At 34.4% G+C, this 25611-nt stretch overlaps 1 protein-coding gene and 1 non-coding gene across 2 annotated transcripts; both read left to right on the top strand.

Annotated features, from left to right (window-relative positions):
- The first annotated feature begins 407 nt into the window (after positions 1–407).
- LOC133828002 (small nucleolar RNA R71) lies at positions 408–514 on the top strand. Its single transcript, XR_009890647.1, has one exon. It is a non-coding gene; the product is annotated as a small nucleolar RNA R71 (small nucleolar RNA).
- A 15168-nt stretch (positions 515–15682) lies between these two features.
- LOC133824112 (uncharacterized) lies at positions 15683–24947 on the top strand. The gene is made up of 8 exons (XM_062256977.1): positions 15683–15949; positions 16680–17090; positions 17698–17771; positions 17884–18279; positions 19672–21007; positions 21988–22082; positions 23629–23770; positions 24018–24947. The coding sequence occupies exons 1-8, from the start codon at positions 15754–15756 to the stop codon at positions 24692–24694; spliced, it is 3327 nt and encodes a 1108-aa protein (XP_062112961.1). The 5' UTR covers positions 15683–15753; the 3' UTR covers positions 24695–24947.
- The last annotated feature ends 664 nt before the right edge of the window (positions 24948–25611 follow it).

The following is a 25611-nucleotide window of genomic DNA, read 5'->3' as shown; positions in this document are numbered from 1 at the left end:
TCCTCATAAAGCCCCCTCATTTCATTCAAAGCTAAGCAGTCCTTAGCTAAGTGCTCCGTCCCTCCACAAACAAAGCAAGGTTCTTGCGGTTCCGCTTGAGCGATCATGTGCGACTTTTGCCCATTTTCAACATTAAGACCTCAAACTGCTTTTTCAAAGCTTCGAGTTGGGCCTTAATACTATCCTTTTCTTGAAGTTGATAGATCCCAGATGGTTTGTGTCGGTTGGTGCTGTCAGTAGCACTTGGGCCAGTCCAGGTGTGAGACTTTTTTGCAGTTTCTTCGAGATATTCAAGAGCATCGTCTGGCTCTTTTTCGAGGAATTCACCATTGCATAGCATTTCTACAAACTGGCGCTCACGACTTGTGAGGCCTTCATAGAAGTAGCTGACCAAGCGCCAGTTCTCATAGCCATGGTGCGGGCATTGATTTAAAAGATCTTTGAATCTTTCCCAGACTTGATAGAACGTTTCATTGTCTTTTTGGGAGAATGTGGAAATCTGTCGTTTTAGACTGTTGGTCTTATGGCTGGGGAAGTGTTTCAGAAAGAAAGATTTGGTCATTTCCTCCCATGTTCCAATCGACCTATGTCTCAAAGAGTACAACCAGCTTTTGGCTTTGTCCTTCAAGGAGAAAGGGAAGAACTTCAGTCGCACAGCATCGGCATTGTCGGCTCGGTTATAGAACGTGGCTACCACCTCCTCGAATTCTCTGATATGCACGTATGGGCTTTCGTTTTCCATTCCATGAAATGTAGGCAAGAGTTGAATCATGCCAGGTTTAAAGTCTAATGCGGGCATATTAGGAGGGAAGATAATGCATGAAGGCGTGGAAGTGCGAGTAGGATGGAGGTAGTCATTGAGAGTTCTTGGTTGGATTTCATCATTGCGAGCCATTGCGAATGGGTTATTATTAGCGAAAGTTTGTGGAGAAGCAGGATTGGTGGAAGGAGTTCCGGTAGGAGTGGCAGATGAATTGGAAGAAGTGTCACTGGAAGTTTCGTGATGATTCATCCACTCTCGGAAATCAAAATTAGATTTATTTTATGTTTCCCCCTTTTTTTTATTTATTTTTTTGATTTTTTTGTTAAACTTGTTCCCAGGTAGATTTAGAGGTTTTCGGGTGATCTCCAATGCCTTACTAGAACTCCCCGAGGTTACTGAGTACGTATGGTGGATCACAAGTCAACATTTTCGACCAAACAACCTTTAAGCAAAGTGAAATTGCTTATTTTGACAAAACAAGCTTGGTTTTCTTATAGTAATAAGTTCAACAATGTAATAGTGCAAAGGTAGATGCTCGAAATGTTCCCAGGCCGATTGGGAAGGTTGTCAAGGTACCGCTTTAGACCCACACTTGCCTAGACAGAACTCCCCGAGGTTCCCAGGTAAGTGTGGAGGGTAACGCTATCACAAACCTTATTTAACAACCAATCTTTCTAGACAGAACAATATCGGTTTCTACCATTTGTAATATTACACAATTGTTCACAATACTAAGCGTTTTATGATTGAAATTTTATGAACAATTTTATGCAATTTTATGTTTTTTTTTTTTTTTTGAAAAACCTAAATTATAAGGAAAACTAAGGCAAAGGAAAAGAAAAACCTAAACTAAGTAACAAAATAAAAAAAAAAACACAAAACACAATAAAATAAAGAAAATAAAATTAAAGTGAAGAGAAAATAGCAAGCTTAATCTATATTTTTTTCAAATATGTATTAAAAAAAAAAGAATAGAAATTAAGAAAGAAAAATAGAGTAAGAATTAGGTAAAAAAAAATTATATAAATATATATAGTTTTTTTTAAAAAAATAAAAAGGGAAGAAAATGGAAAAGAAGAAAAAAGAAATAGAAATAAGAATAATTTTTTTTCTGTTTTTGCTTTTTTTTTTTTTAGTTTTTTTTCTTTCTTTTATAGATATGTATATATATATAAATGAATATAAATATATATATATTTTGTTACCGAAAAAAGAAAAAGAAAAAAAAGTGTAAAAGAAGAGAATAAATATATATATATAAATAAAGATATAATTTTTTTAGTTTTTTTTTATTTTTATTTTTGTTATAATAGTAATATAATTAATTAAAAATTAGTAAATAAAAAAAAACTATACTAACACAATAATTATTCAACAAAAACACAAATAAAGTTACTAATATTTTTGTAAAAATTTCACTAAATCTTTGAAAATTACCTCCCGGCAACGGCGCCAAAATTTGTTTAACGCCCAAAATGTGACAACCACTAAGCGGTGGTTGTAGTATAATCGGGCGGTCGATCCACAAGGAGGTAACCTAAAATCAAAATGTTAGTAGAAAATGACACAAAAAGTTAGTAACAAGAAGGAAATAAATTATGAATGGAAAGAGGTATGAGATTTTGGTATTGTATTTTTGATAAAGTGGTGAAATGAGATAAGTGAAATAAATGTAAAATGTAATCAAGAGTTTGAGAAAATGAAAGGTTTCAAGAATCATCCATATGCTTGTTTAGTTACTTGGTTACTTGATTTACAAAAATACACAAGTAAATAGTTCACATCCCAACATTTACTTGGAAAATCTAACATTAAAGTCCATAGTTTTTTTCTAACAAAAGTTCATTTGAGTTATAAAGTTCTTTACTTTAAAAGCACAATGTTAATTTTATGAAAAATCTAAAAATGACAAAATACCCAAGGGCAATAATGCAATAGAAGATTAGACATAAAATTATGTATCAATATTACTTTTACTAATTAGAAGCACATAGAAAGAGCATGACTAATCCTATATACTATTAACATAAGTAAATAAAGATAACAAAATAAAGATAGAGATGAAAGAACATAAATAACTCAAATATATTACATTAAGAACATAGTAAATCAAAGTAGCAAAATAACATCACTTGCATATGGAATCATCCCTAACCTTCCTAGGAAGATTAAGCCATTATGCTCATGATTCTCACAAAATTCTAAGAAGAAAATATGAGAAGAAAGTGAGTGGAAATTTTGCTATAGTTTCTCTACTCTAAAAATTACATGCCAAATGTGAAGAAAGTGTCCCTATTTATAGATGGAGAGAATGACTAAAAAGAAATTAAATAACAATTTGGGGTTTATAAAATAAATCTGAAATATTAATAATAAAATATGATTTTGAAAAATCAAATCTTATTATTAATATTAACCTAGCTATTTTGGTGTATGGTCAAAATGTTCTTTTTTCAAAAACAGCAAAAAAAAAATGAGCTTTGAAGCTCAAAGTGGCAATTTTGCAAGGCCCAAAGTGCTTAAAATATTGGGCTCAGGAGTACAATGGCAGCTGGGGAAAATTGGACCGGAGCTGGTGAAAGGAGTGAGCTGCTGCACGCGGCCCGAGGCGCACACCACTGCAGGCGGCTGACAGGCGCTGACGGCGTCAGGTGGCAGGCGGCTGACAGCGTCAGGTGGCAGGCGGCTGGCAGGTGGCTCGGTGGCGGCTGGCTCGGCTTGGCTGCAGCTTGGCTGTGGGCTTGGAACCGTGGGCCTCCATTGGGCTTCAAATGAAACAAAAAAAAAGAAGTTAACTACAATAATATCATTTTTCAGCTCTCATTTTTCAAGTTTAATTCTTTTCTTTTATTTTCTATATTTTTTTCTTTTAATTAGGCTCAAATGCATTATAATTCATATAAAATATTTTTAAATTAAATTAAAACTAATATTTTCCATTTAAAGAATATATCATAATAAATTCAAGAAAATATTATTCAAAACTTAATTTAATTTGAACTTAAACTTGATAAAATGACATCTTTTGAGCACTAATCAGAAACATAGAATTGCATGACATACATTTAAACACTAGATTCGTAAATTAAAACAATACAAAGATGTAGAAACTTACGAATACGCAATGAAATAATGTCTCATTCCTTTAAATTCTTTATCCTTATGTCATTTTTGAATGCTAGGAATTGTCAATAATCTAAACCACTTAGACTATGCCAAAATCTTCCAAGCATATCTCTAAATCAAGTCTAACAAAGAGTGAGCAAGTTCTCAACACATGAGATAGAATTAAAGAGGGAAGAACAAGAGAATGATCGAGCAAGAATGGATTAGACTGTTTAGGTTTTCACTTACCCAAATGAATCAACTGAGACTATCTTATGAAACCCCTAGACATCACATTCCTTATATAAGCAACTTAATAGGCTTTATTTAAATTAATTAAAATAATAAACAAAAAATCCAAAGCCTTGGGCTCCGACACATGGACTTGAGACCAATCTCTTTGTCTTAAATTTATCACTCATTAGTATTTTATCATTAACTCCCACTAAGTTCGTTATAAATGATATTTCTATGAACTTAATCACATAAATGAGAGTAAATCATTTAATATTTTAAACAAACCGATTAAGGAAATCATATTTTCACTTCTCATAGAGAAGTTATAGATTTTATATCTATGAATAATACTCTCATTCAATTACACTACTAAATCTCCAAGATGTAAGATGTTATAGGTTATAAGTTCACATTTGTCGCTTAGGGCGACTATTTTGTATGTGTGGATGTAATTATACTTTTTAAAATCTTTTGTGGGATCCCCGTTGTTGACACCGTTTTTCGTCAACTTAAAATGTAGAGCACGTAAACAGTAAAAACTATGGCAAGAATAACACAATAAAACAAGGATAGCTTTTTATGTGGTTCAGCAGTTAACTCTGCCTAGTCCACGAGTCTTTGTTATTAGAATTTAGGAAATTTCTGGAAATTCTTCAGGGGTTCTCTCAAGATCACCAAATTTCGGTCCTTTACAATGGTACATGACTTCTCTATTTATAGAGGAGATCTCAGAATACTATCCCACACATTTCGGGAAGTTATTTTATATATTAATAAATTTAATGGCTTTAAAGTCTGTAACTCCTATATACAAGGAAACGTCCCGTGAAGACCATGGGGCATATAACCGACTAGTTAATATCCCTTTATTGTAGGGAAGTTACAACAATAAATATCTCTTGAATGCATGGACGGCGTCTCCTCAAGTGACCTATTAAGCCGTTTGAGATCATCAATCAGCATCATGCCAGTCTAAGTCTCTGAGTAAATTACGTGTTGCATTATTTTCCCAAGACCAACTCGGAGTGGGTAAATACCACCGAGGTCGCCTTACTCCGAGCTCACACTCATGCCAAGCTCGGTGCACTTGATCCGAGGCTGCCCAACAATGGATATACTCCGATTGTTCTGTTTTTCGAGCTTATAAGGACTTCGAGGCTACCCATCTTCGAGGTTGCCACCTGCTTTGAAGATTCGGCGTCTAGATTACGAATATGTATTTTAGCTATCGCGAACTCACACCTGATGGATTCAGCTTTCGAGGTCACAACCTCAAGTCTCGAAATTTGGGTGTAACACCCGTTAAATGTTTAAGGTTTTAATGAAGAGTTTAATTCTTTTAGACCAAAATTTTCAACACCTAAACATCAGTTTAATTCTAATTATACTTTTGAGTCCAAATGACTCGCTTAACAAGTTAAGCATTATTTTAAACACATAGTGTAACGGTCATAGATTAGTAGGACGTTACAGTTGATGTCTCGTTCATTTTGAATTGATGCAATGTGTTAATGTAGTTGATTTGCAGTTACTGTGGGGTCGATGTCTCGTTGATTTTAAGTTCTTTTTTACACTGTATTTTTGTAAATAAAAAATTTTAAAACGATATTTTTTAAAAGTTGAGTTAGTAAAATTGAAAAAAAAAAGGTAAGGGTTGTAAAAACGTAAAAATAACATAAAAAATGGTTTTTAATGAAAAAATCCCTTTACAAATTATATTCCATGAAGAAATAGATTAACAATAGTAGGCAACCAATTCAACCAAACCTATTAAAATATTTTGATCTTTGGAGGCAAGTGAAAAGACCATAGTATTCTCCACCACTTAGATAGCCCATAAATAGAAGATGCTTAAAAGCCAGAATTATCCCAAGGCCAAACCAAACAATTCCCTTGTGATTAAAGAGTAATGAATAACACTTTTTCATCCCCTCATCTCACTTAGACACTCAATTATTTGAGCCAATCTCAAGTAGCATATATTTACTAATTATTGCTTGCTGGTATGAATTCTTATAACTTGTGCATTGATGTAATTGGAGAGAAAATAACAAAATAAAAATATGAAAGGAGTTTCATATCAACTAATGAATTAGAATACATAAAAGATTTATTTTATAAATGAGAAATTATACTAAATAGTAGAGTTAAGTAATAAAATATTAATGTTTTGTAAGTTGGTAAGACGGTAATTTATTTATGATACATCAATTATGTTGATTGATATATATTTTTTCAATTTAGATATATTGAAGAGATATTTAAATATAAAAAAAAATTATTTGTATATGTCATTCTTTACATGTATAAATATTTTATTATATTTGGTATATGTTTTTTCAAATATGATGTGTGAATCTCATAAGCTATTAATTTTTTCTTCACTTTTCTATATTTTTTTTTATATATTTCTACTATATTATTATATCATTTTTTTTAATGATAATTGAAAAGATTTTGAACTATTTTATTATAATTTATGTAAGGATTAATACCATTTTGACTTCTATTTTATTTTTATACCAGTTTAAACTCAGTTTCAAACAATTACAAGCAAAATCTTTTGTTTGTAAACAAATTTAAAATATTACATTCAGTTAAATTTGATCAATAATTTTTTAATAAACTAAAATATTCTCAAATTTTTTATTAATTATTTAATTAAAAAGCATAAAATAAAACGAGAAACTTCTAAAAAAAATCAACAAAGTGGTGAAACACTTGATGGTCAAAAGTTAAAGTCACTAATCCTCTATTATGCAATTCTGGGTAAAATGCTGCAGAAAATTGGTATTACAAAACTGACGTTGTCATCTAAGAATTTAATTTAGTAATAACATCCTTGCATATATACCCACAACTACATATTAGGTTTCATAGGTTAATTCTAACTTAAATGGAGTTTAGCTCGTAATTAGAACCAAGAAAAGAGCAATTATGAGTTTAGCCATGGTTCAACACAATAAAAAAAAAAAAAAAAATCAAAGGTTTAAATACAAAAAAAAAAAAGAAGGTTAAAGAAATCAAGCAGAAGTGATGTCTCAAATTTTCCTCCACATCTTTCCTTCTTCTCCTTGGTTTATCACCATCTTTCCTTGTGTTGTTGAGCTTCTCTCCTCCAAAAATGGCTTCCAAAAGGGTACCTTAGGTAGTACCAGTTCTTGCCTTTCCCTATTTGGTCGAAAATTGATATGTGATGAAGTTGATATGATTTCTTTCTTAGGGTTAACTAGGGATAATTGCAGCGAACCTCCCCAAGTAATTTATTTTGTAACACTTAACTCCCTATGTAAAATATATGGTGGCAAAACTCCCTATCGTTATGGACCAGTATTTAAAGTGAGCCCACTTCTATCAGTAAGGAGAAGTAACACAGTTGATCAGTATTCAGATCTTTGTGTGAGAGAGATAGTACATTTTCACAGAATTCAAGGTCTATCTTATCAGATGAGGACTCTGTTTTTACTTCTAGGTCTTGGGAGGGTTAAGGAAGGCGATGTGTGTACAGTTGGAATTTAACACAGTTTATTATCCTCAGACTGATGGTAAATCAGATAAAAAGTTATCCAGTATTGGAGAGGTACCTTATGAAACGTTGTATAGTAAGGAATGTTTATCACCTATTCATTGGAATGAGAAGAGTGAGATATTGATTTTGGATTCTGAGGTAGCTTAGGGGATCATTGAGAATATTAAAAGGTTAGAGCTTGGATGCTTACTTTTCAGAATAAATGGAAATGTTTTATTGAATTGAAAAGCAAGAATATGGAGTTCCAAGTAGAAGATTGTATCTTCCTTAAAGTATCACCATGGAAAAGGGTGAGGAGATAAGGGCAAGTTGAGCCCTAGATTAATATGACTGTTTGAATCTTGGATAGGATCGGTCAGATTGCCTGTGGATTGGCTTTATCTTTAGCACTGTCAGCTGTACACAGTGTATTTTATATTCCATGTTGAGGACATGGGTTAGAAGAGACTCATGTGTTGAGTTATGAGAATCTAGAGATTGAGGCTGAGTTGTCCTTTGAGGAGTAGCTAGATCAGATTTTAACAGAAAGAATAAGGTTCTGAGGAACAAAATTGTATCTTGAGCTAAGGTAATATACAAAAACAGTGAGGTCGAGGGAACAACCTGGGAAACTAGAATCAGTTATGCGGAATTTATATTCAGGGCGGTTCAGATAAATTTCGAGGACGAAATTTCTGTAAGGAGTGGATAGTTGTAATGACCCAAATTTCCTAATAAGGTTTAGGACCTTGATTAGGAGGCCGGGAGGGCCATAATTGATTTATTATGCCATTAAATGATTATATTCATGTTTATGTGAATTATATTATTATATGATGATAAGTGCATGCATTTGGGTCCACTTTTAATTATGAAGGGCATTTTGGTAATTTGGCCCGTTGAGGGCGTAATTGTGTATTTTCATGCATGTTGATGAATTGTGAGTAAGACCACATTATATGTGGATTTGTTTGAGCTTTTTGGCATGAGATGATCTCAGAAAGCAAGTTATCGGTCTGGTTATAACATGGTTAATTTCGGGGCTCGGGGTGAGTCTCAGGGTAATTTGAGAATTAGAACATTGCCGGGAATTAAAGGGTAATGGGATATGGTTTATTAGCATTTGAGAATATTGGAAATAACGGGAATTGAAGGGCGTTAATTATGATTAACGAGATAGAGGAGAAATGATGGTTTTACCCTTGGTAGCCTTAAGAGGACTTTAAATGACCAAGGGGCATTTTAGTCTTTTCACCTAAGGGATATATGTATATATATATATATCATTGAGAAAGTTGTAGAAAGATAACCAAAACAGAGCATTGTTTTCTTTCTCTCCCGATCATCTTCTTCTCCCCTTCTTTCTTTGAAATTTTGAACCTCAATTGAAGATTCAAGCTAGGGAACCAAGCCTTAATGACCTAGGGTTATATTCTACCATTGAAGAGGGTGTGATACTGAGATTGAGGTGAGTTTATAGCCATTAGAACTCTGGTTTATGCTCTGTTTTCCTTCTGGTTTTCAGCTTGAATTCTAGTTTGGATAGATGGGAATTGATGGGAGTTTTTGGAAAAGTTTACTTGGGTTGTGATGCCTAGGACTTGTAGAGTGGTTATTTGGGTTCAATTGAGAGTTTGAATGAGGTTTGGGAGCATGTTTTTCAGGTTGGAAATGGTGTTATCGAAGGAGGGAAAAACCAGGGCAGTTATGCCTGGTCCTAGCGTTACAGCACCCAAAGAAGGGTGCTACAGCGCTAGCTAGGGCAAAACTCCCTTGCTTGTAGCGCTGGGGCGCTAGGGGGCAGTGCTGTAGCGCTACCCTGCTTTTCCTAATGCATATTTTGGGCACTTTTGAGGGTTTTTGGCTCAGAATTTCAATTCCTAAAGCTCGGGATCGAATCTACTCACCATTTGGGTACGATTTGGGGTTCCGGGAGTGAGGTTTAGGTCAAGAACCTTTTATTATTGATTTCATTAATTGGAGTTCTATATTTGGTTATGACTAGGTGACCTCTAAGGGGTTAAATGATTGATTGTTCTCAAGGGTCGTTCTTAACGTATTTCTCGTTCGAACCAGAGGTAAGAAAACTGCACCCAGTATGTGATGCATGAGAAACATGTGATTAGGGCATGCCATGAATGTTGAATATGAGATTGTTCAGAGCTTGAGTCTCTGCATTTGTGGATGATCATAATTATGCTAGCAACTATTAAGTAAGCATGTTGAATGCCCTACATTTGGATATTTGACATATGATATATGCCTGGTTGCATTGCTTACTTGTGTATGGCACTGACTCATTAGTCAGAATCAGAAATGGTGTCAGTATTAACTGTGAAGCTGTGACTTACTAGTCAAGTTCGGCAGTAGTTACTGAGCACTGGTCGTATGTTATTGGCTTTAGAGTCAAGAACGGGTTTAGCGTGTTTAACGCAAGCCGAAAAGATTAGATCTAATCGACATAAGCATTGAATGACTTATCATGAGCATTAATGCTTGACCGATCTTAAGTTCGATGAAAACTAAAAGTGTTTGTCTAGTCTCATGACTAGTCACTTAGAGTCAGGGCCAGAAGGCCCAGGTGACTGCATCGTCACATGGCTAAGGGAGTGGAACCCATGTTAGTGACTCACTCATTTGGTTTAAGTTAGTGACTTGTTCATCAGTCACTCATCTAAGGGTGCAGAACCCATGTCAGTGACTTACTCCTCAGTCACTCATTAGATTAGGGCTATAAGCCCCAGCATGGTTATCGGAACCTCCAGTGTTAATCACTCATCTGTTTAGGATTGACTTGATAGTCATCCATACAGGAGGGCATGGCCCACAACTATTATTATTTGGACTTAATTGCATGCTTGAATAGGGCTACTATTGCTAGGCATGCCTGTTATGATTTGGTAACATGTTATTACTGTTCATGAGCATATTGAGTTTTCTTGCTGAGCTTCGGCTTACGGGTGCTATGTGGTGCAAGTAAAGGCAAAAGAAAGCTGGACCATCCTTGAGTTGGAGAGCTTAGGTGACGGTGTATACATATGCGGCTGCTCGACCGCCATGACCGAGGGTTAAAGAGGAACTAAGGTTAAACCCTATTTTGCCGCTTAGGTCGGCTGGTTGTAAATCTTTTGTTGTGATTAACCTTTAAATTATATTTTTTGGGATCCCAATGTATACAATAAACGTTTTAGTGAAACGTTATAATTAACCAAAAAATTTAACTCTTAACCGCTAATCATACTTAGTTACACGATTATGGCCAAATGACTTAATTAGCGAGTTTAGCATTGTTTAAAATGCACACTGTAACGGTCCCTGGAGTTTAGGACGTTACAACATTGTAAGCAATTCATCATGTTATGTGTGTTGTTGGATTAACCCTATTAATAAAAATTACCAATTATTTTTAAAAAAGAAAAGAATATTTTAATTCTTAAACTTATCATTTATTATTTTTTTTCTTTGGGAATTAACCATTTGGTACCATTTGTTTTTGCAAACTATCATCTTGGTACCGATACCCTTTAATACGAATAATTCTCAACCAGTACCCTATAGTTGTAAAAACGGTTAAAAAATGTACCTTTTGATTAAATTTGGTCAACCAATTTTTCACAATGACGAGATTACCCTCAATTTTAATGAATTAAGTGATCTTTTTAAAAAAAGTTATAAAAATAGTTAAAACAAAAGAAATTAATAAATTTTCCTTTTTTTCTCTCCCTTCCCTCTTCCACTCCCTCTACAGAGTCAAACATAGAAAATAAAAAATGACAATGATGATGAGTTTTAACAAAATTAGCTTAAATTCAAACCCAAGAAAAATATCACGAACAACCCCTATTAAAATCATCATCGTCATCATCATCTTTTCTAGACTTCATTCCAAAATTAAAACCAGAAACTTGCAAAATCGACACAAAGAAAACCCTATTATGAACACAACTTGCCAAATCTACAAATCAATAAGAACACTGCAAAATATCAATCACAACAACATTTTGAACCATTCATTTCAGCCTGAAAAAAAATTCGAAGTATTGATATCCAAATCCAACATCAAGAACATACAAAAAAATATATCATATGTAACGCCCTACTTCCTTAGAGTCATTACTAAGTGAGTTTAAAAACGTGCATTCAACTCGCTAATCGAGGTTTTAAGTCAAATAGTGTAATTAAGCCATAAACAGAGGAAAAACTTTAGAAATAACTCCATTTCATTGAAATTCATAAAAGTTTAACACTTGGGATCCCAAAATACAGTTTAGAAATATTTACAATATATAAACTGAACCAAGTCGACTAAACGACAAAATCTAAGTTTATTTACAATCATCTCCCAAAAATCCACTGGCTGTGGCAGCCAGGCAGGCCAAACATGTACACGCCGCTTCACACCTGCTACACTCATGGTTGGTTGGCTTTTTCCTTGCCCTTACCTGCACCACAAAGCATCTGTGAGCCGAAGCCTAGCAAGAAAACCCACAAACAGATAACATATGCAAAACATACACCAAGTATATAAACTGGCCATCAATAGGCTAAACACATACGGCCTAGTCGTCCCAGGCGCTTTACCAAGCCTTGGGTTCGCGGTCCACACCGTGAGGATATCCTAGGTATCCTTTAGGGACTCGCCCTGGCAACTCACACTCCACATGCTCAACGCTGCTCCTGGCCCCTTGCCGTACTAGGCATTGCACTCAACGTGCCTAACGCCGTTTCTGGCCCTTTGCCGTTCCCGGCCCCTGCCGACCTCAACCTACACCGTTCCCGGCTCTTGCCGATCATTCACATAATTGCATTCATAGCATAATAAACAAGTACAGAATACTAGCAAATTCAATCAAAGGGCTACGCCCTGCAATTCAAATACATTGGGCTTGCCCCTGCATATAAGCTCTATGGGAACAAGGGTTTTCTTACCTGAGTCCTGAGCTCTCCGAGCACCGATATCCCGAGCACAGTCCTCTAACTTGAGCCTCGCCGAAACCCTAGTCACAACACATTAACAATATTCATCCATCAAGTTCTAATTCATTAAATAACTTTGAGCCATATCTCTAACCTCCGGGACCTTGAATTCTATCAATCCGGGTGATAAAATCCATCTCGAGCCTTAACCATTGAGTTCCCAAGCCTAAACACACTTAAAAACTCAGACTGGCATTAAGAGCCGCGACCCTACCCACAAGCGCCGCGGCTAGCCTCGAAACAAAGGCTAGCATCTCCCTGAAGCACACACGGGCCGCGGCGCACTTGGCCAAGCGCTGCGGCGCTCATCAAACATCTCGGCCTCCCATGGTCGCACAAGCACACGGGCCGCGGCCCTAGCCTCCAACCCAGAAATCTTCATCATTTTTCTGTGTTTTTCCTCAAACCAATTCACCCAAAACTTAACTAACAGTCCCAGATTATCACCACAAAAGTTCTAAAACAGTCTCAACATCAAAACCTATCAAGAACCAGCTTCAAAACTCAACCAAGCAATCAAGAACATCCCAAGCTTAGCTAACATGCAATCTCTAATAACCAGCAACAATTCTAAACATAAACTTTATAATTAAAGCTTACCCTTGCTGGATTAAACCTCAGAACTAGCTCCCTATGCTTCAAGCTTCAAGCTCCCCTAAATCCCCAGTTGCAATTCCTTAGCTTCAAGTTGATTTCCCCAAGTTTTCCTTACTAAGCCTTAGAGGAAGATGAAGAGAAGAAAACCCAGTGATGAGGGAAAGATATGGGTCGGTTTCTATGTGTTCTAAACTATTCCAAGTTTTGTCTTATTTAACTAAAGCTTCAAGGTTACCTCAAGGCTCGAAGTACCAAAACGTCCCCGAGGGCAAAATGGTAAATTTCCCCAATATTCCATCCTAGACATTCTATCCTCAAATATATCTCAAAATATTTATTTTTACAACCCGATAACCCCATATAATGACTAATGCCCAAATTACCCCTCGACTCGCCCTGAGTCGGATTCTCAACCCTGCTGTGACTTTTTGGCTAACCGCTCTCCAGGACTGTCTCGGATCGTGCTGCACAGATATATCACATATATATCGCATTTATCATATTTATACCCCTAATATCCAAATGGGGCCCACATGCACATTTAACTCGACTAAACATGCATCATTATCATATATTCGCATAAATTCACATATTAACATATTAAATCATTTATTGCCCTCCAGGCATACTAATCAAGGCCCTAAGCCCTATTAGCAAATTTGGCTCATTACACCATATCTATGGTCAGAATATCAATATCCATTCTAAAAAATCAAACCCAAAATAAAAATAAAAAAAATAGTTCATTATCAATATTAGATTTATGGTTAGAATATCAAGTTACATATATATCACACCCCAATATGCAAACCAAGAACAAAAAATCCCAGAATCTAGAAATTAGGAAGACTCATAAGGTCTGGGCATGGGGCTTCGCCAACAGCAATGATGAGGTATGGCCAACAATAATAGTGAGGTATTTGCAACCACAGTGGGTGGCGGTGAGGTCTAGGCATGGAGCTTCACTAACAACAACAGTCGACAATGAGATTTGTGCATCCTTGACCTGTGCTAGACTGAGATGGTAGACAAGAGGTGGCGACGATGAGGAGTGGTGAGGCTTTTGGGATTGAAGTTATGGTGAACCCATCATTGATTCATCTCGTCGCCACCATCTTAGAACCCATCCCCCTCGCTAACCCATCTTAGAGTACATCTTGTCGTGAACCCATCCCATGGAAGCACACCTGTCGTAAAGCCCATGTAGCCCTTACCTCGGAGCCTCCATCGCAAACCCAGATGCGCCCTTCATCAGCGTCTACAACCTGCAATATAAGAAAAGAAAGTGAGAGGAAGAAGATGAAGAGGAAGAGATAGGAAAACAGATTGGAAAGTTTTAGGGCTTTTTTTTTTAAGAAGGAGACAGGGGCTTCGATGTTGGGAAAGAGAAGAAGAAAGGGATAGAGGGAGGAGAGAGAGAGAGAGAAAATAAAAAAAAAATCTTAATTTCAATTTTTATTTAAGATTTTTGTTTTATGTAATTTTAATTTAAAATTAATTAAATCAGTGCAGCGAAGGACAATCTGGTCATTATGTAAAATTTGTTGACCAAATCCGAGCATAAGGTACTATTTTTATCTGATTTAAAAAAATGAGAATACCAAGTGAGAATTATTCGTATCAGAAGGTCCTAAAGTTATACTTTGAAAAAATACGAGATACCAATATAGGCACCTACCCATTTTTTAAAAAAAAAACTTATTACTTATTATTAAAAGAAGACTTAATAAATCAAAATTACTTGCCATAAATTGAAACTTTGGTCCCCCTTCCCCATTAAAAACTTTTTATTAATTTTATTTTGTTTTAACTGAAGGTCATTTTCATAAATTTTCACCAACTTACTTTTATAAAAACTTTTCCAATAATTTTTCTTGAGAATTTTTTTTTGAGACCCACCTATAATTTCAATAATTTCAAAACTTTTATAAAAACTTTCCAATAATTTTTCTTGAGAATTTTTTTTTGAGACCCACCTATATTTTTCTATTAATTTTCCTTTCTTTTTTACCAAATACTTCAATTTTTGCTTTCTGGCATGTTTACCTAATATAAGTGAGAATTATTTGTGTGATATTGATTCTTATTAACATGTTTACTAAAATAAGAAATAGGAGAAATCAAGTAAGTAATCCCACTCAGAGTAATGAATTTTATTTTTTTTAAAATTAAAAGTCAAAAGATAATTTTATCTTTTAAAATTTTATCACTAAAATACTATTTTTATTTTTTATATATAAAAAAGAAATTTAATTAATTTAAGTATTACCAATAAATTTACAAATTATATAAACAAAATAAAATGATTATAGAAAACAAAATAATAAAAATAATGTTGGTAAAAGAAATAATAATTATGATTCTCTCTAATTTTATTCTCATTTATTTTCGAATTCATTTATTCCGATATAGAACATAACTTTACTACAAAATAACAATTTTTCAAAAAATAAAAATAAAATACTTTATGGGGGAGAGATATTTTCATAAGCGCAAATAAATAAATCGTTGAGGAAGGGAGAGAGAGAGTGTAGCTGTGTGAGAGGGGCGACACTGATGAACGACGATGACGAAAAAGAAGAAGCTGGAATTGGTGCTCCTTGCTTGTATATCTATATCTATATGCTTGGCCTCTTCTTCCTCACCACCAACTGTCGATTCCAAATCGGACGGCCTCGGAGAATGGCAACTCCTCACCAAGCTCAACTTCTCTTCTCAGATCAGACTCCATCCCCATATCCTCCTCTTCGTCACTCTCCCCTGTACGTAATTCTCTCTCTCTCTCTCCCTCTCTCTCATGCTTATTATGATTTTCAATAAGAAATCAATGTTAACTGTTTGTTACTCAATAGTACTTGAATTTTGTCTTTAAATTTCAGTTCTAGTTTTTATTTATTGCTAATTTCAAACGAAAGGGAACAGATTGAACCGATGTTGCTCTCTTATCTTGTCTGATTTTGGGGGCTGCATTTTGAGCTATTCAAATCAGTAGCTCACTAAATGACTTTATGAGTTCAATCGCATTGTGTTGTATGATGATATGAATCTGTAAATATTTGTAAGATTGAAGCAGCGAAAAGGTTGTTTTTGAATCTTACAGTAATTGTGCGTAATCGGCTAAGAAAACAAGTGTGTTTCAAGGTTTTTTTAGGTGGCCAAAGGTTTAAGAACCAAAGTTTTTATGAAACATGACTGCATTGATGAACTTAACATGTGGATGTTTTTGTTTTCCTTCCGTACTTGGTATTGCTTCCAAAGATATTTTCTTTTTTATTTTGTGTAAACCCAGATTGTTAAAGAAAGCTTTCAGTGTTCTATATATGTCTTTAAAACATTACAAATGCCTACTGACAACTATTTAAGAATAGTGTTTATGATGAAAAACAAAGTAGGTGTTATTTCCTTCCTGTTGTTTACAATTTTTTTTAAGATGCTTTGCCATTCTTGGTGATTTATTTTGACTCTTGTTCTGATGCTGGCTTTGATGTGCAGGGTCTGGCGAGTCTCGATCACTTAAGAGAGAAGTATCAAGTATGGTTACTAACAGACAAGAATGGTTTAACTCCCTAAAGTTGATGTTTATGTATAGAAATACAGAAAAGATGCTAGCAGATGCTATTGGTGCCATGGCTGATGAAATAACTATTTTATACTATCACAATTCAGTATCTTACAAGTATCGAGGAAGGCTTCGAGCACAGAACATATTATTTTCAATTTACCAATTTGTATCAGTTTTTCCTGGAGAGATTCCTCTGAAATCCCTAAGTAATCCAGTGGAATTGAAGACTTTCCTTGATTCAACTGACAAAGCATTACTTCTCCTTGAATTTTGTGGATGGACTCCTAAGTTGCTGGCCAAGGGGAGGAAGAATGTTACCGAAAATGGTTTTGGTGGACAAGGTTGGTAGAAATTTATATGGTAAACGAGACAAGAGTATTAATCATTCCTTCTGTCAACTTGGCCATGCATGTTTCACTTAATATTAGCCACATACTTAGAGGTTCTTACATAATTTTGATCTTCATTAAAATATATGTTAATTTAACACTGGCCAGGACACACTAGAGTTAATATTGTATAACTTTGGTATTATAGATTCACATATCGCATTGGCCTAAGTCATTTTGCAACCAAAGCATGGCTATGTGCAGCTGATGAGACCCTGGAATTTAGTGGGCTTATCATGAATTTGTTGTCAGTATAAGCATTGAGATAGGTAGTCTTTCTACTAATAACAAGGTATATAGTTTGCTATTTATAGTCTTAAGGTTCCGTGGTGTTTATTTTTACCGCGTGTATGTTAGAGGTTAGCATTGATTTTTCATTTGTAATCTGTTTTTCAGTAACACTTGACAACCATATAATTTTTCACTGGTTTGTATTTGTTTATTTTCAGTTAGCAGAAAGAATAGTTTTCCATAAGAAACATTGGGATCTAGATTAAGCTTGAAGAATTTAGGATGGTGAGTTTATCACTTTAATTAAAAAACTACATTGACTTTGCAGGACTTATTCTTGAAACGGATTTCAGAGGAGAGACAAACAGAAGACTGACACCTATGGGAAAGAATATACAGAAGGTTGCGGGTAGTTTATAACTGCTCATCACTGTGAGACACATTTCCCAATTACAATAGAATAAAGTTCATAGTAATAATTTTATGCATTGTTCCTTTTAAAAATTGGAAACAGGAGATGGAAAATGCAAACATGATGTGCAGCGTAGATGATGACATTAGCAGAGTTCCTTGGCTTGTGAACTTAAGTTCAGTGAATGGAAGTGCTCCTTTCAAGGATTATAATACTATGCCTGGTGTCTTATCATCGTGTACTTCTGAAGGATATCAGCAATTTGAGTCTTTTTTCTTGAAGTTCATGACAGTTGCAAAAGACTTCTTTTTACCATCAGAAAGGTATAGATATGGTCTGGTCTCAGAAAGATCTATGCTTTCAACTCTTGGCATTGGAGAATCTGGTTCGTGGTTAGCAGTGCTTAACCATGCTGGTTGTCCAAGTTGTGTGAAGATTATAGAGAAAGAGGATGACCTTAGTGATGTTTTACATAAGGATGCTGCTATCGTTTCAGAGGTGAGTTTAATTCTCCTGCTCTTCTTTTCCTGTCTTAGTACCAAATTTGTTATGTTATCCTGTGTCCCCAATCCTATATTGTTAAATCCTTGAGATGTATGCACAGCTTCTAATGGTTTTGGTCTATAATAGTTCTGTTAGTTTGTGCAATGTAATAATCAAACAGTCTGCATTGGTTACAGTGCAAGAAGCCTCAGCAAAAAAAAGTTGCAATGCAAGAAATGTAAAAACCTATTGCACCTACTCTCTTTTCCATATAAGAACTGTTAGTTCCTTTTCTTTTTATAACAGTATTGACGTCTAATTTTTGGGCTTTCTTGGGTGAGTAGGAAGAAGTGAATATGTTATGTACTCTATTTTTTACTTTTCTTTTTTGTTGTTGACAAAATTTGTATTTAAGTACACTAGTGCGTATCTATTTATCAGATTGGAACCTTTTGCATGTGATTAATTTGCTATGTTCTTCATGCATTCTTATGCATTTTAAAATCTGTTCTTACATGTGAAAGCTCATTATCCTACGCATTTGGTAACTTAAGAAATAATGTAGGTTTTGTTAAATTAATATATAGTGTCACACTAACTTTTCTTACAGATATAGTCATAATATGCATTATGAAGGTAATCTAGCATTTAATAGCATTTTTATTTTTTGGACTAGATGTGGCATGGTTTTAAATTGTGCATTTATGTTATAAAGAGTGAAAGTATAGGCAATAATATGGTTCTCTACCTAATATGAGTATATGATTACTTCACATGTGCCGCTCCTACTTAAGATTTTTGGGTCAGGACACTCTCTAAGTCAAGTTTAAGCAAGAGAGAACCTTGACACATTTTTTTTTAAAGAGTTATTATCCTATAAAATCTATTTTGTTACTTTAGACATAATTGCATGCACATTTTCTTGAGAAATAGTTTCCATGATTTTCCAGTCTTCCCAAACAGTAAATTGTTCAATAGCTGGAAAAATCTTCTATTGTGGGTTATAACCGTATTAATTTTTATAATGCTATTTTTCTTCTAAAATTCACGTCCTTTTTAGGGCTTATAAGACATCTTACATTATCTTGGTGTTATTATAACCTGAACTTTGTTAGTTTTTGCTTCCATCTTTCTTATGGGTCACATTACAGCCAAACCTGTCTTGTTATGCAACTTATCACGGGAAAATTTTAGCTAGTAGCTGTTGTAAACCCTTGTCTTACAAACTTATGGACGAGCTTAAACAGCTTCAATAGGCTTCATATTGTCATACTCTTGTGCTTTCTCTCTCTCTCTCTACATATATATATTTATATTTTTAGCCTTTGCGCTTAATCCTTTAGTAGTTTAAATAATTTTTAATTTGTTATTTATTGACCCATGTATATTTTTCTTCATTTTATTTAGCTGGAAGGTGATGGCCGTGCGTTGGAGCCTGTTTTACCTGCTAATGGACCATCTATACTCTTATTTGTAGATCGTTCATGTAATTCACTGGAAACTAGGAGCAAAAGTAAGGATGCTCTTGATGCTTTCCGAGATCTAGCTTTTCACATACATGATTCATACCAGTTAGGTGGACAAAACGGTGACAAGCCTGAGAATTTATTCCAATATCATCAGGCAACTCGGAGTACATTTGGACCTCCTAGATTAAAATTATCCCGAACAGCTCAGTTGATGAAGTTAAGGGAGAAAATGTCCACTATCATGATTGTAAATGAAGGAAAACCTGTCGCTTTGGATAATGAGAATTCAGATCTCCAGGGAAATTCCTTGCGTGAGATATTGGCACGCCTTCTTCAGCCAAAAAAGGAAAGTAAGTTAAGCTCACTTGCAAAAGAGTTGGGTTTCCAGCTTTTATCACATGTTATTGACATAAAGCAGGTAAATACAAAGCCATCAATTACAGAAACTGAGAATAACCCAGCTTCACCAATAAAGGAAACGGAAGATCTTGTATCAAGTTATGTTGATTCAGACAACGATCAATCACCCCATAGCACAAGTATTGCTGACAAGGAGCTTCCGGTAACTTCTGAAGTCACTGATGCTCAACACAACTCTCAGTATGATGAAGAGAAAAAAACATATTTGGAAACTAATGAACAGTTATCTGTAGAATCTGAGAAACTCATCCCAGATCATAAACTTGATGTCGATGGAGGTGTAAACATTGCAGACACCAGTTCTTTACAAGTAGACAACTCAGAGCGCCAACAGCTTAAATTTCCAGGCTTCAAAGGATCTTTTTTCTTTTCTGATGGTAATTTTAGGTTACTTCGCGCTTTGACTGGTGGATCTAAGATTCCAAGCTTAGTAATTGTTGATCCTTCTATAGAACAGCATTATGTCTTCCCAGAGGAGAATGATTTAAACTATTCTTCAATGGCTGATTTTCTCACTAGGTTTCTCAATGGAAGTCTTCTTCCATACAGACAATCTGAATCTGTTCTTCATAGCCCAAGGGAAGCCATGCAGCCACCATTTGTCAATATGGATTTCCATGAGGTGGATTCTATACCTCGAGTTACAAGTAATACTTTTTCTGAGCTGGTTCGTGGATGTAATCAATCTGACTCTGATGCTTGGAATAAGGATGTGTTGGTCCTTTTTAGCAATAAATGGTGTGGCTTTTGCCAGAGAATGGAATTGATTGTTCGTGAAGTATATCGTGCTATGAGAGGTTATATCAATACAATGAAGAGAGGGTCTAGGACTGGGAAAGCAATGCTCCATGGTGGTAAGTACCTATTTCCAGTAGTCACTGTTGCGTTAAAGTGTTGTTTCCTTTGGATTACTAGTTCTATTTTTACCTTGGAAAAATTAATTTCTTAATTCCTCTCCTAGGAGATTTAGGTGATACTTATTTACACTTTGAAAACCACTCACGTGGCCTAAGCTGCTAAAGGGCCAAAGACATGTTGGAGCTTTCCTTAATAATTAGAACCAAGTTTGTAAAAGATAGGGCACTTAAATGATTTTACATTTTGTACATGGAAGATAAGATGAAATATCATACAACAGAGACACTTTTTTTTTCACCCGTAAAGTTTGAACTTCAATGAATACAAGTATCAAATATTATTTTTATGATTTTTATTAAAGAAAACTAAAACTTAAAGGTTACTTTACATTACTTTTATCTAGCATTCTAGGTGTAGAGAATTGCAGCTATCAATAATATCTCAAACTTTATCATGTTTCTGATGTGAGGATATGAAGTATTGCTCCTTGTGATTTTATTTCTTTGATGCTTGTTGCTGTCGTACTGTTATGCCGTGGATTTTCTGCAAATCTATAGATGAAATTTGTTATCCATTGAAATATATATGACTATCAAATATCTAAGATATGGCTGTGATATAATATAAATTCCTACAAGCTTGCTTGTCGAATGGTTATTTATTCTGTAGGAATGAGTTGGTGTGATAATTAATGTTGTTATGGAATTTATTAGATTTCTTAACCCTTTTGTTTTCAAGAACTTCACATTCTTGTCATTGTTTATTTACATTTGATTTGTTTACTTCACTTTAGAGTTTTGCAATCAAGAGGTAGTGTCAATTGAATGTTTCAAATTTGACAACATCAAACAAGCAAACTAATTTCCTTCTATTACTCCAAAGTAGAAAAAGGGACTTGCTGCTGTAATGATGCATTAACTATTAAATCTTCCTCTACTTGTTGATCATTTTTTTTACTACATTGCACATGTGGCAGATAGCTTGAAGGATGTGGAGCTGAAGTTTCCATTAATCTACTTGTTGGATTGCACACAAAATGATTGTAGTTTGATACTAAGATCATTAAATCAGGTGAGCCTTTTGGAATGCTTGAATATTTATTGCCTTACTATGTTTATGAAGCTTCATATAGCTTTTCTACTATTTTAGTCCATTAATTTGCTAATTGAAAGAGATGAGAATTGGGTAGTAAGTTCTCTCTCTTGTCCTCTATCTTTTCCCTAGTGGGTCAAAATTCAAAATATGGATCTACTGTCTCTTTAAGAATTGTATTAAATGCTTTTGCATAGGGTTTTCTTTCAATATAATCTGTAGATTTGTTTGTAATTTGACGCCAATGCTTTTTATGAGGGCGGGTTATACAAGCTCTTTAAATTCTAGTTTTATGTTTTATAGAACAAAGCAGTACAACTCAAGCAAGGGGCGTTCTGAGCTTATTAGTATTTGGCATGACTCCTATGCCATTCAGTCTTAACGGGGGCCAGTTGTAGTCTTTTTATTTTATTTATTTATGGGATATTTGCGGGAAAAATACCAAATCTTTCATAATAGTTCACTTAAATACCAAATTACTTTTTTTGACGGCAATAATACTAAATCTTTACTAATAGTTGCACTTAAGTACCAAATCAAATTTTTTGACAGCAATAATACCAAATTTTTACCAATAGTTGTACATAAATACCAATTTAATTTTTTTACATAGTAATAATACCTTAAAGAAGTGTAATATCAACAAAGATTTGATATTATTACTACATTAAAAAAATAATTTGGTACTTAAGTGCAACTATTAACAAAGATTTGGTATTAATGCCATAAAAAAGTTGATTTGGTACTTAATTGCAACTATTAGCAAAGATTTGATATTATTGTTGTCAAAAAAATTGATTTGGTACATAAGTGCAACTATTATGAAAGATTTGGTATTAATGCTGCAAATAACCCTATATTTAATTGAAATAATGTGCTTATTACATTTTGCACAAAAGTTTTTCACTATTCTTTGTGCTTTATTCCACATGCATGAATAAAATCACTTTCAGATAATGCCTAGTAAAATTTCGTAATTCTAAAAAAATGATTATGGTCCACTCTGTTTTTTATCCTACTGTGGTGTCAAAGAAATAGAAATAAAAAATCTGTAGATTATGGTACATTTAGTGTTGGGCGTTTAAAAGATAATAATATGCCACTGGGATACTTGTATTGGCAATATTGTTCCTCTTCAGTAAATGGGCAAGCTGGGATTTGTTATACACGACTCTAGTCATCTTAAGGCAAGGTGTTTGTCGAAGTTTTGATTTATCTTTTGTAAAATATTGTTGAAATAGGCACAAGAAAGTGCTGTTAATTTTGGTAAGATACTTGGTGTTTTTTTTTCTTTCTTTAGACTTGGTATTATTTTATGCTTTTTGTAGTGTTTTCTTTTAATGTAATTTAAATATTTGGGTGTGATATGTCCCAAAGCTGCAATTGTTGTTGTGGTGCCACTGCTAGCGTATTCGAATCAAGCTGTGTAGTCGGTAGTTTAGAATTACAAATGAAGATGCAGTTCCTGTCATTCAACCAAATGTGATCTTAGTTTCCTTGTGTTTGGTGTCCTTGGAATTTGTAGATGGAAGCTTATCCTGCTCTGATGCTATTTCCAGCTGAAAAGAAGAATGCTATCCCTTATGAAGGGCACATGGGAGTTGCTGATGTTATCAAGTTTATTGCTGATCATGGAAGTAACTCTCACCATCTTATCTATGAGAAAGGTAATTGTTTATGTATTGAGTACTTTAGAATTAATGCAAATGGTGAAGGTATCTGTTTATGCTATTAGGAACTTTGATGTCCTAGGTAAATAAATTAGACTTGAACTCAAATTTAAGAACTTAGAATCAGAGTAGGCAAACATCCTCATCCAATGCAATATGTTTTTTTATTTGATTTGATAAGACATTGGTATCTGGCTTTCATGACATTCTCTTCTTTATTTTTTCTCAATTCCGTTTTGTGTAGGAATCTTATGGTATCCTAAAATGAACCCAAGAAATCAAAATTTTGCTGGGAAGGCATCATCAACCAACATCAATCTTGATACTGCTGCTTCAAATGACGGATTCTATAAAGTTCTACTGGGAAACCAGGAACAAGAAAGTGTGGCCGAACACAGTAAGCTCAAGTCTGACACATCAAAAGGCTCACATGGAGTAGCTTCACAAGTGGTTGTTGGTTCCATCCTAATTGCTGCCGATAAACTTGATAACACAGAGCCATTTGGTAAATCAAAAATCCTGATTGTCAAGGTCGATCAAAGTATCGGATTCCAAGGTCTGATTATCAACAAGCACATAAGTTGGGATGCTTTAAGTGACCTGGAAGATGGGCTGCAGATGTTAACAGAGGCACATCTGTGCTTTGGGGGACCACTCATAGTGCGAGGCATGCCTCTGGTTACTTTAACTCGCGCTGCTGTGGAAGATGAACATCCTGAAGTGTTACCGGGCGTGTACTATCTCGATCAATTAGCAACGTATAATAAAATTGGAGATATTAAATCTGGGAATCAATCTATCACTGACTACTGGTTTTTCTTGGGGTACTCGAGCTGGGATTGGGATCAGCTTTTTAATGAGATTGGTGAAGGATCATGGGACATAAGTGATGATAGGATGACACATTTTCATTGGCCTTAGTGAGCTTCTTTTTCGAGTTAGTAGATCTAGTCTCAGAAAGGAACTAGGTTTTGCAAGATGAAGAAAATATCCCAAGAATTGATAGAGATAATAGGTCTGACTCGGTATGCATAACCATTTTGTACGCTTGTAATGTATGCAATGCCACAAAGTTCGAAGTGTCAACTATGAAGAATTTTCTGATAAATGAGAACCATCATGAAGGAGATCCTATCAATATTGATGTTAATAAGGAGATGTATACCTTTCTCTACTTTCTAAGGAATACTACTACAGTGCTACTACTAATAATAAGAATAATGATATGTGCATCCAAAATATACACTCAAATATTACATACAGTGATGTGGCAGAATATGCTAGCCAATCACATTTATTAAAATTGAGACCACTGTTTTAAAAAAAGTAGTGACATGTCACTGTGTGTAATGTTTGAGTGCATATTTTGGGTGCACATATCATTAATCTAATAATAATAATAAAGCAAGATAACAAAATAACACTATACTTTTTTTTTGTCGGAAAAATAACACTTTACTAAATTGGTATCTATTGATCCTAACCATATTAACATTATATACAAAATTTGCTAAAAAACATTACACACAAAATTGAACTTTAAATTTAATTACAGTGTTTTATGTGTAGAACATGTATAACTAAAATATAACAACCAAATTGAATATAATTATGATAAATAGAATTGTTATATTAACTAGTTAGTTAAAACAACAATACATTTTCATCTCTGTTAGTTTGTAAAAAATTAAATGGTCGATGATAAGATAACTTATGGAGTGATATGGGTACAAAATATAGATACAAAAAAGTGGCATGCAAGAAAGAAGGAACAATGTGATAATATTAATGAATGGTGGCATTCTAATAGTGCTATGCTGCCAAAAAATAAAAAATAA

This window comes from Humulus lupulus, chromosome 3 (genome assembly GCF_963169125.1).
Source record: "Humulus lupulus chromosome 3, drHumLupu1.1, whole genome shotgun sequence".
NCBI lineage: Eukaryota > Viridiplantae > Streptophyta > Magnoliopsida > Rosales > Cannabaceae > Humulus > Humulus lupulus.
Note: the sequence above shows the minus strand (reverse complement) of the source record. Positions and strands in the feature narration are given on the sequence as shown.

Coding starts and splice junctions, on each gene's coding strand:
- LOC133824112 (XM_062256977.1), top strand. CDS start 15,754: ATGACGAAAAAGAAGAAGCTGGAATTGGTGCTCCTTGCTTGTATATCT. Junction 17,091..17,697: donor AAATGGTTTTGGTGGACAAG/GTTGGTAGAAAT, acceptor TTGACTTTGCAG/GACTTATTCTTGAAACGGAT. Junction 22,083..23,628: donor TACTAAGATCATTAAATCAG/GTGAGCCTTTTG, acceptor TGGAATTTGTAG/ATGGAAGCTTATCCTGCTCT.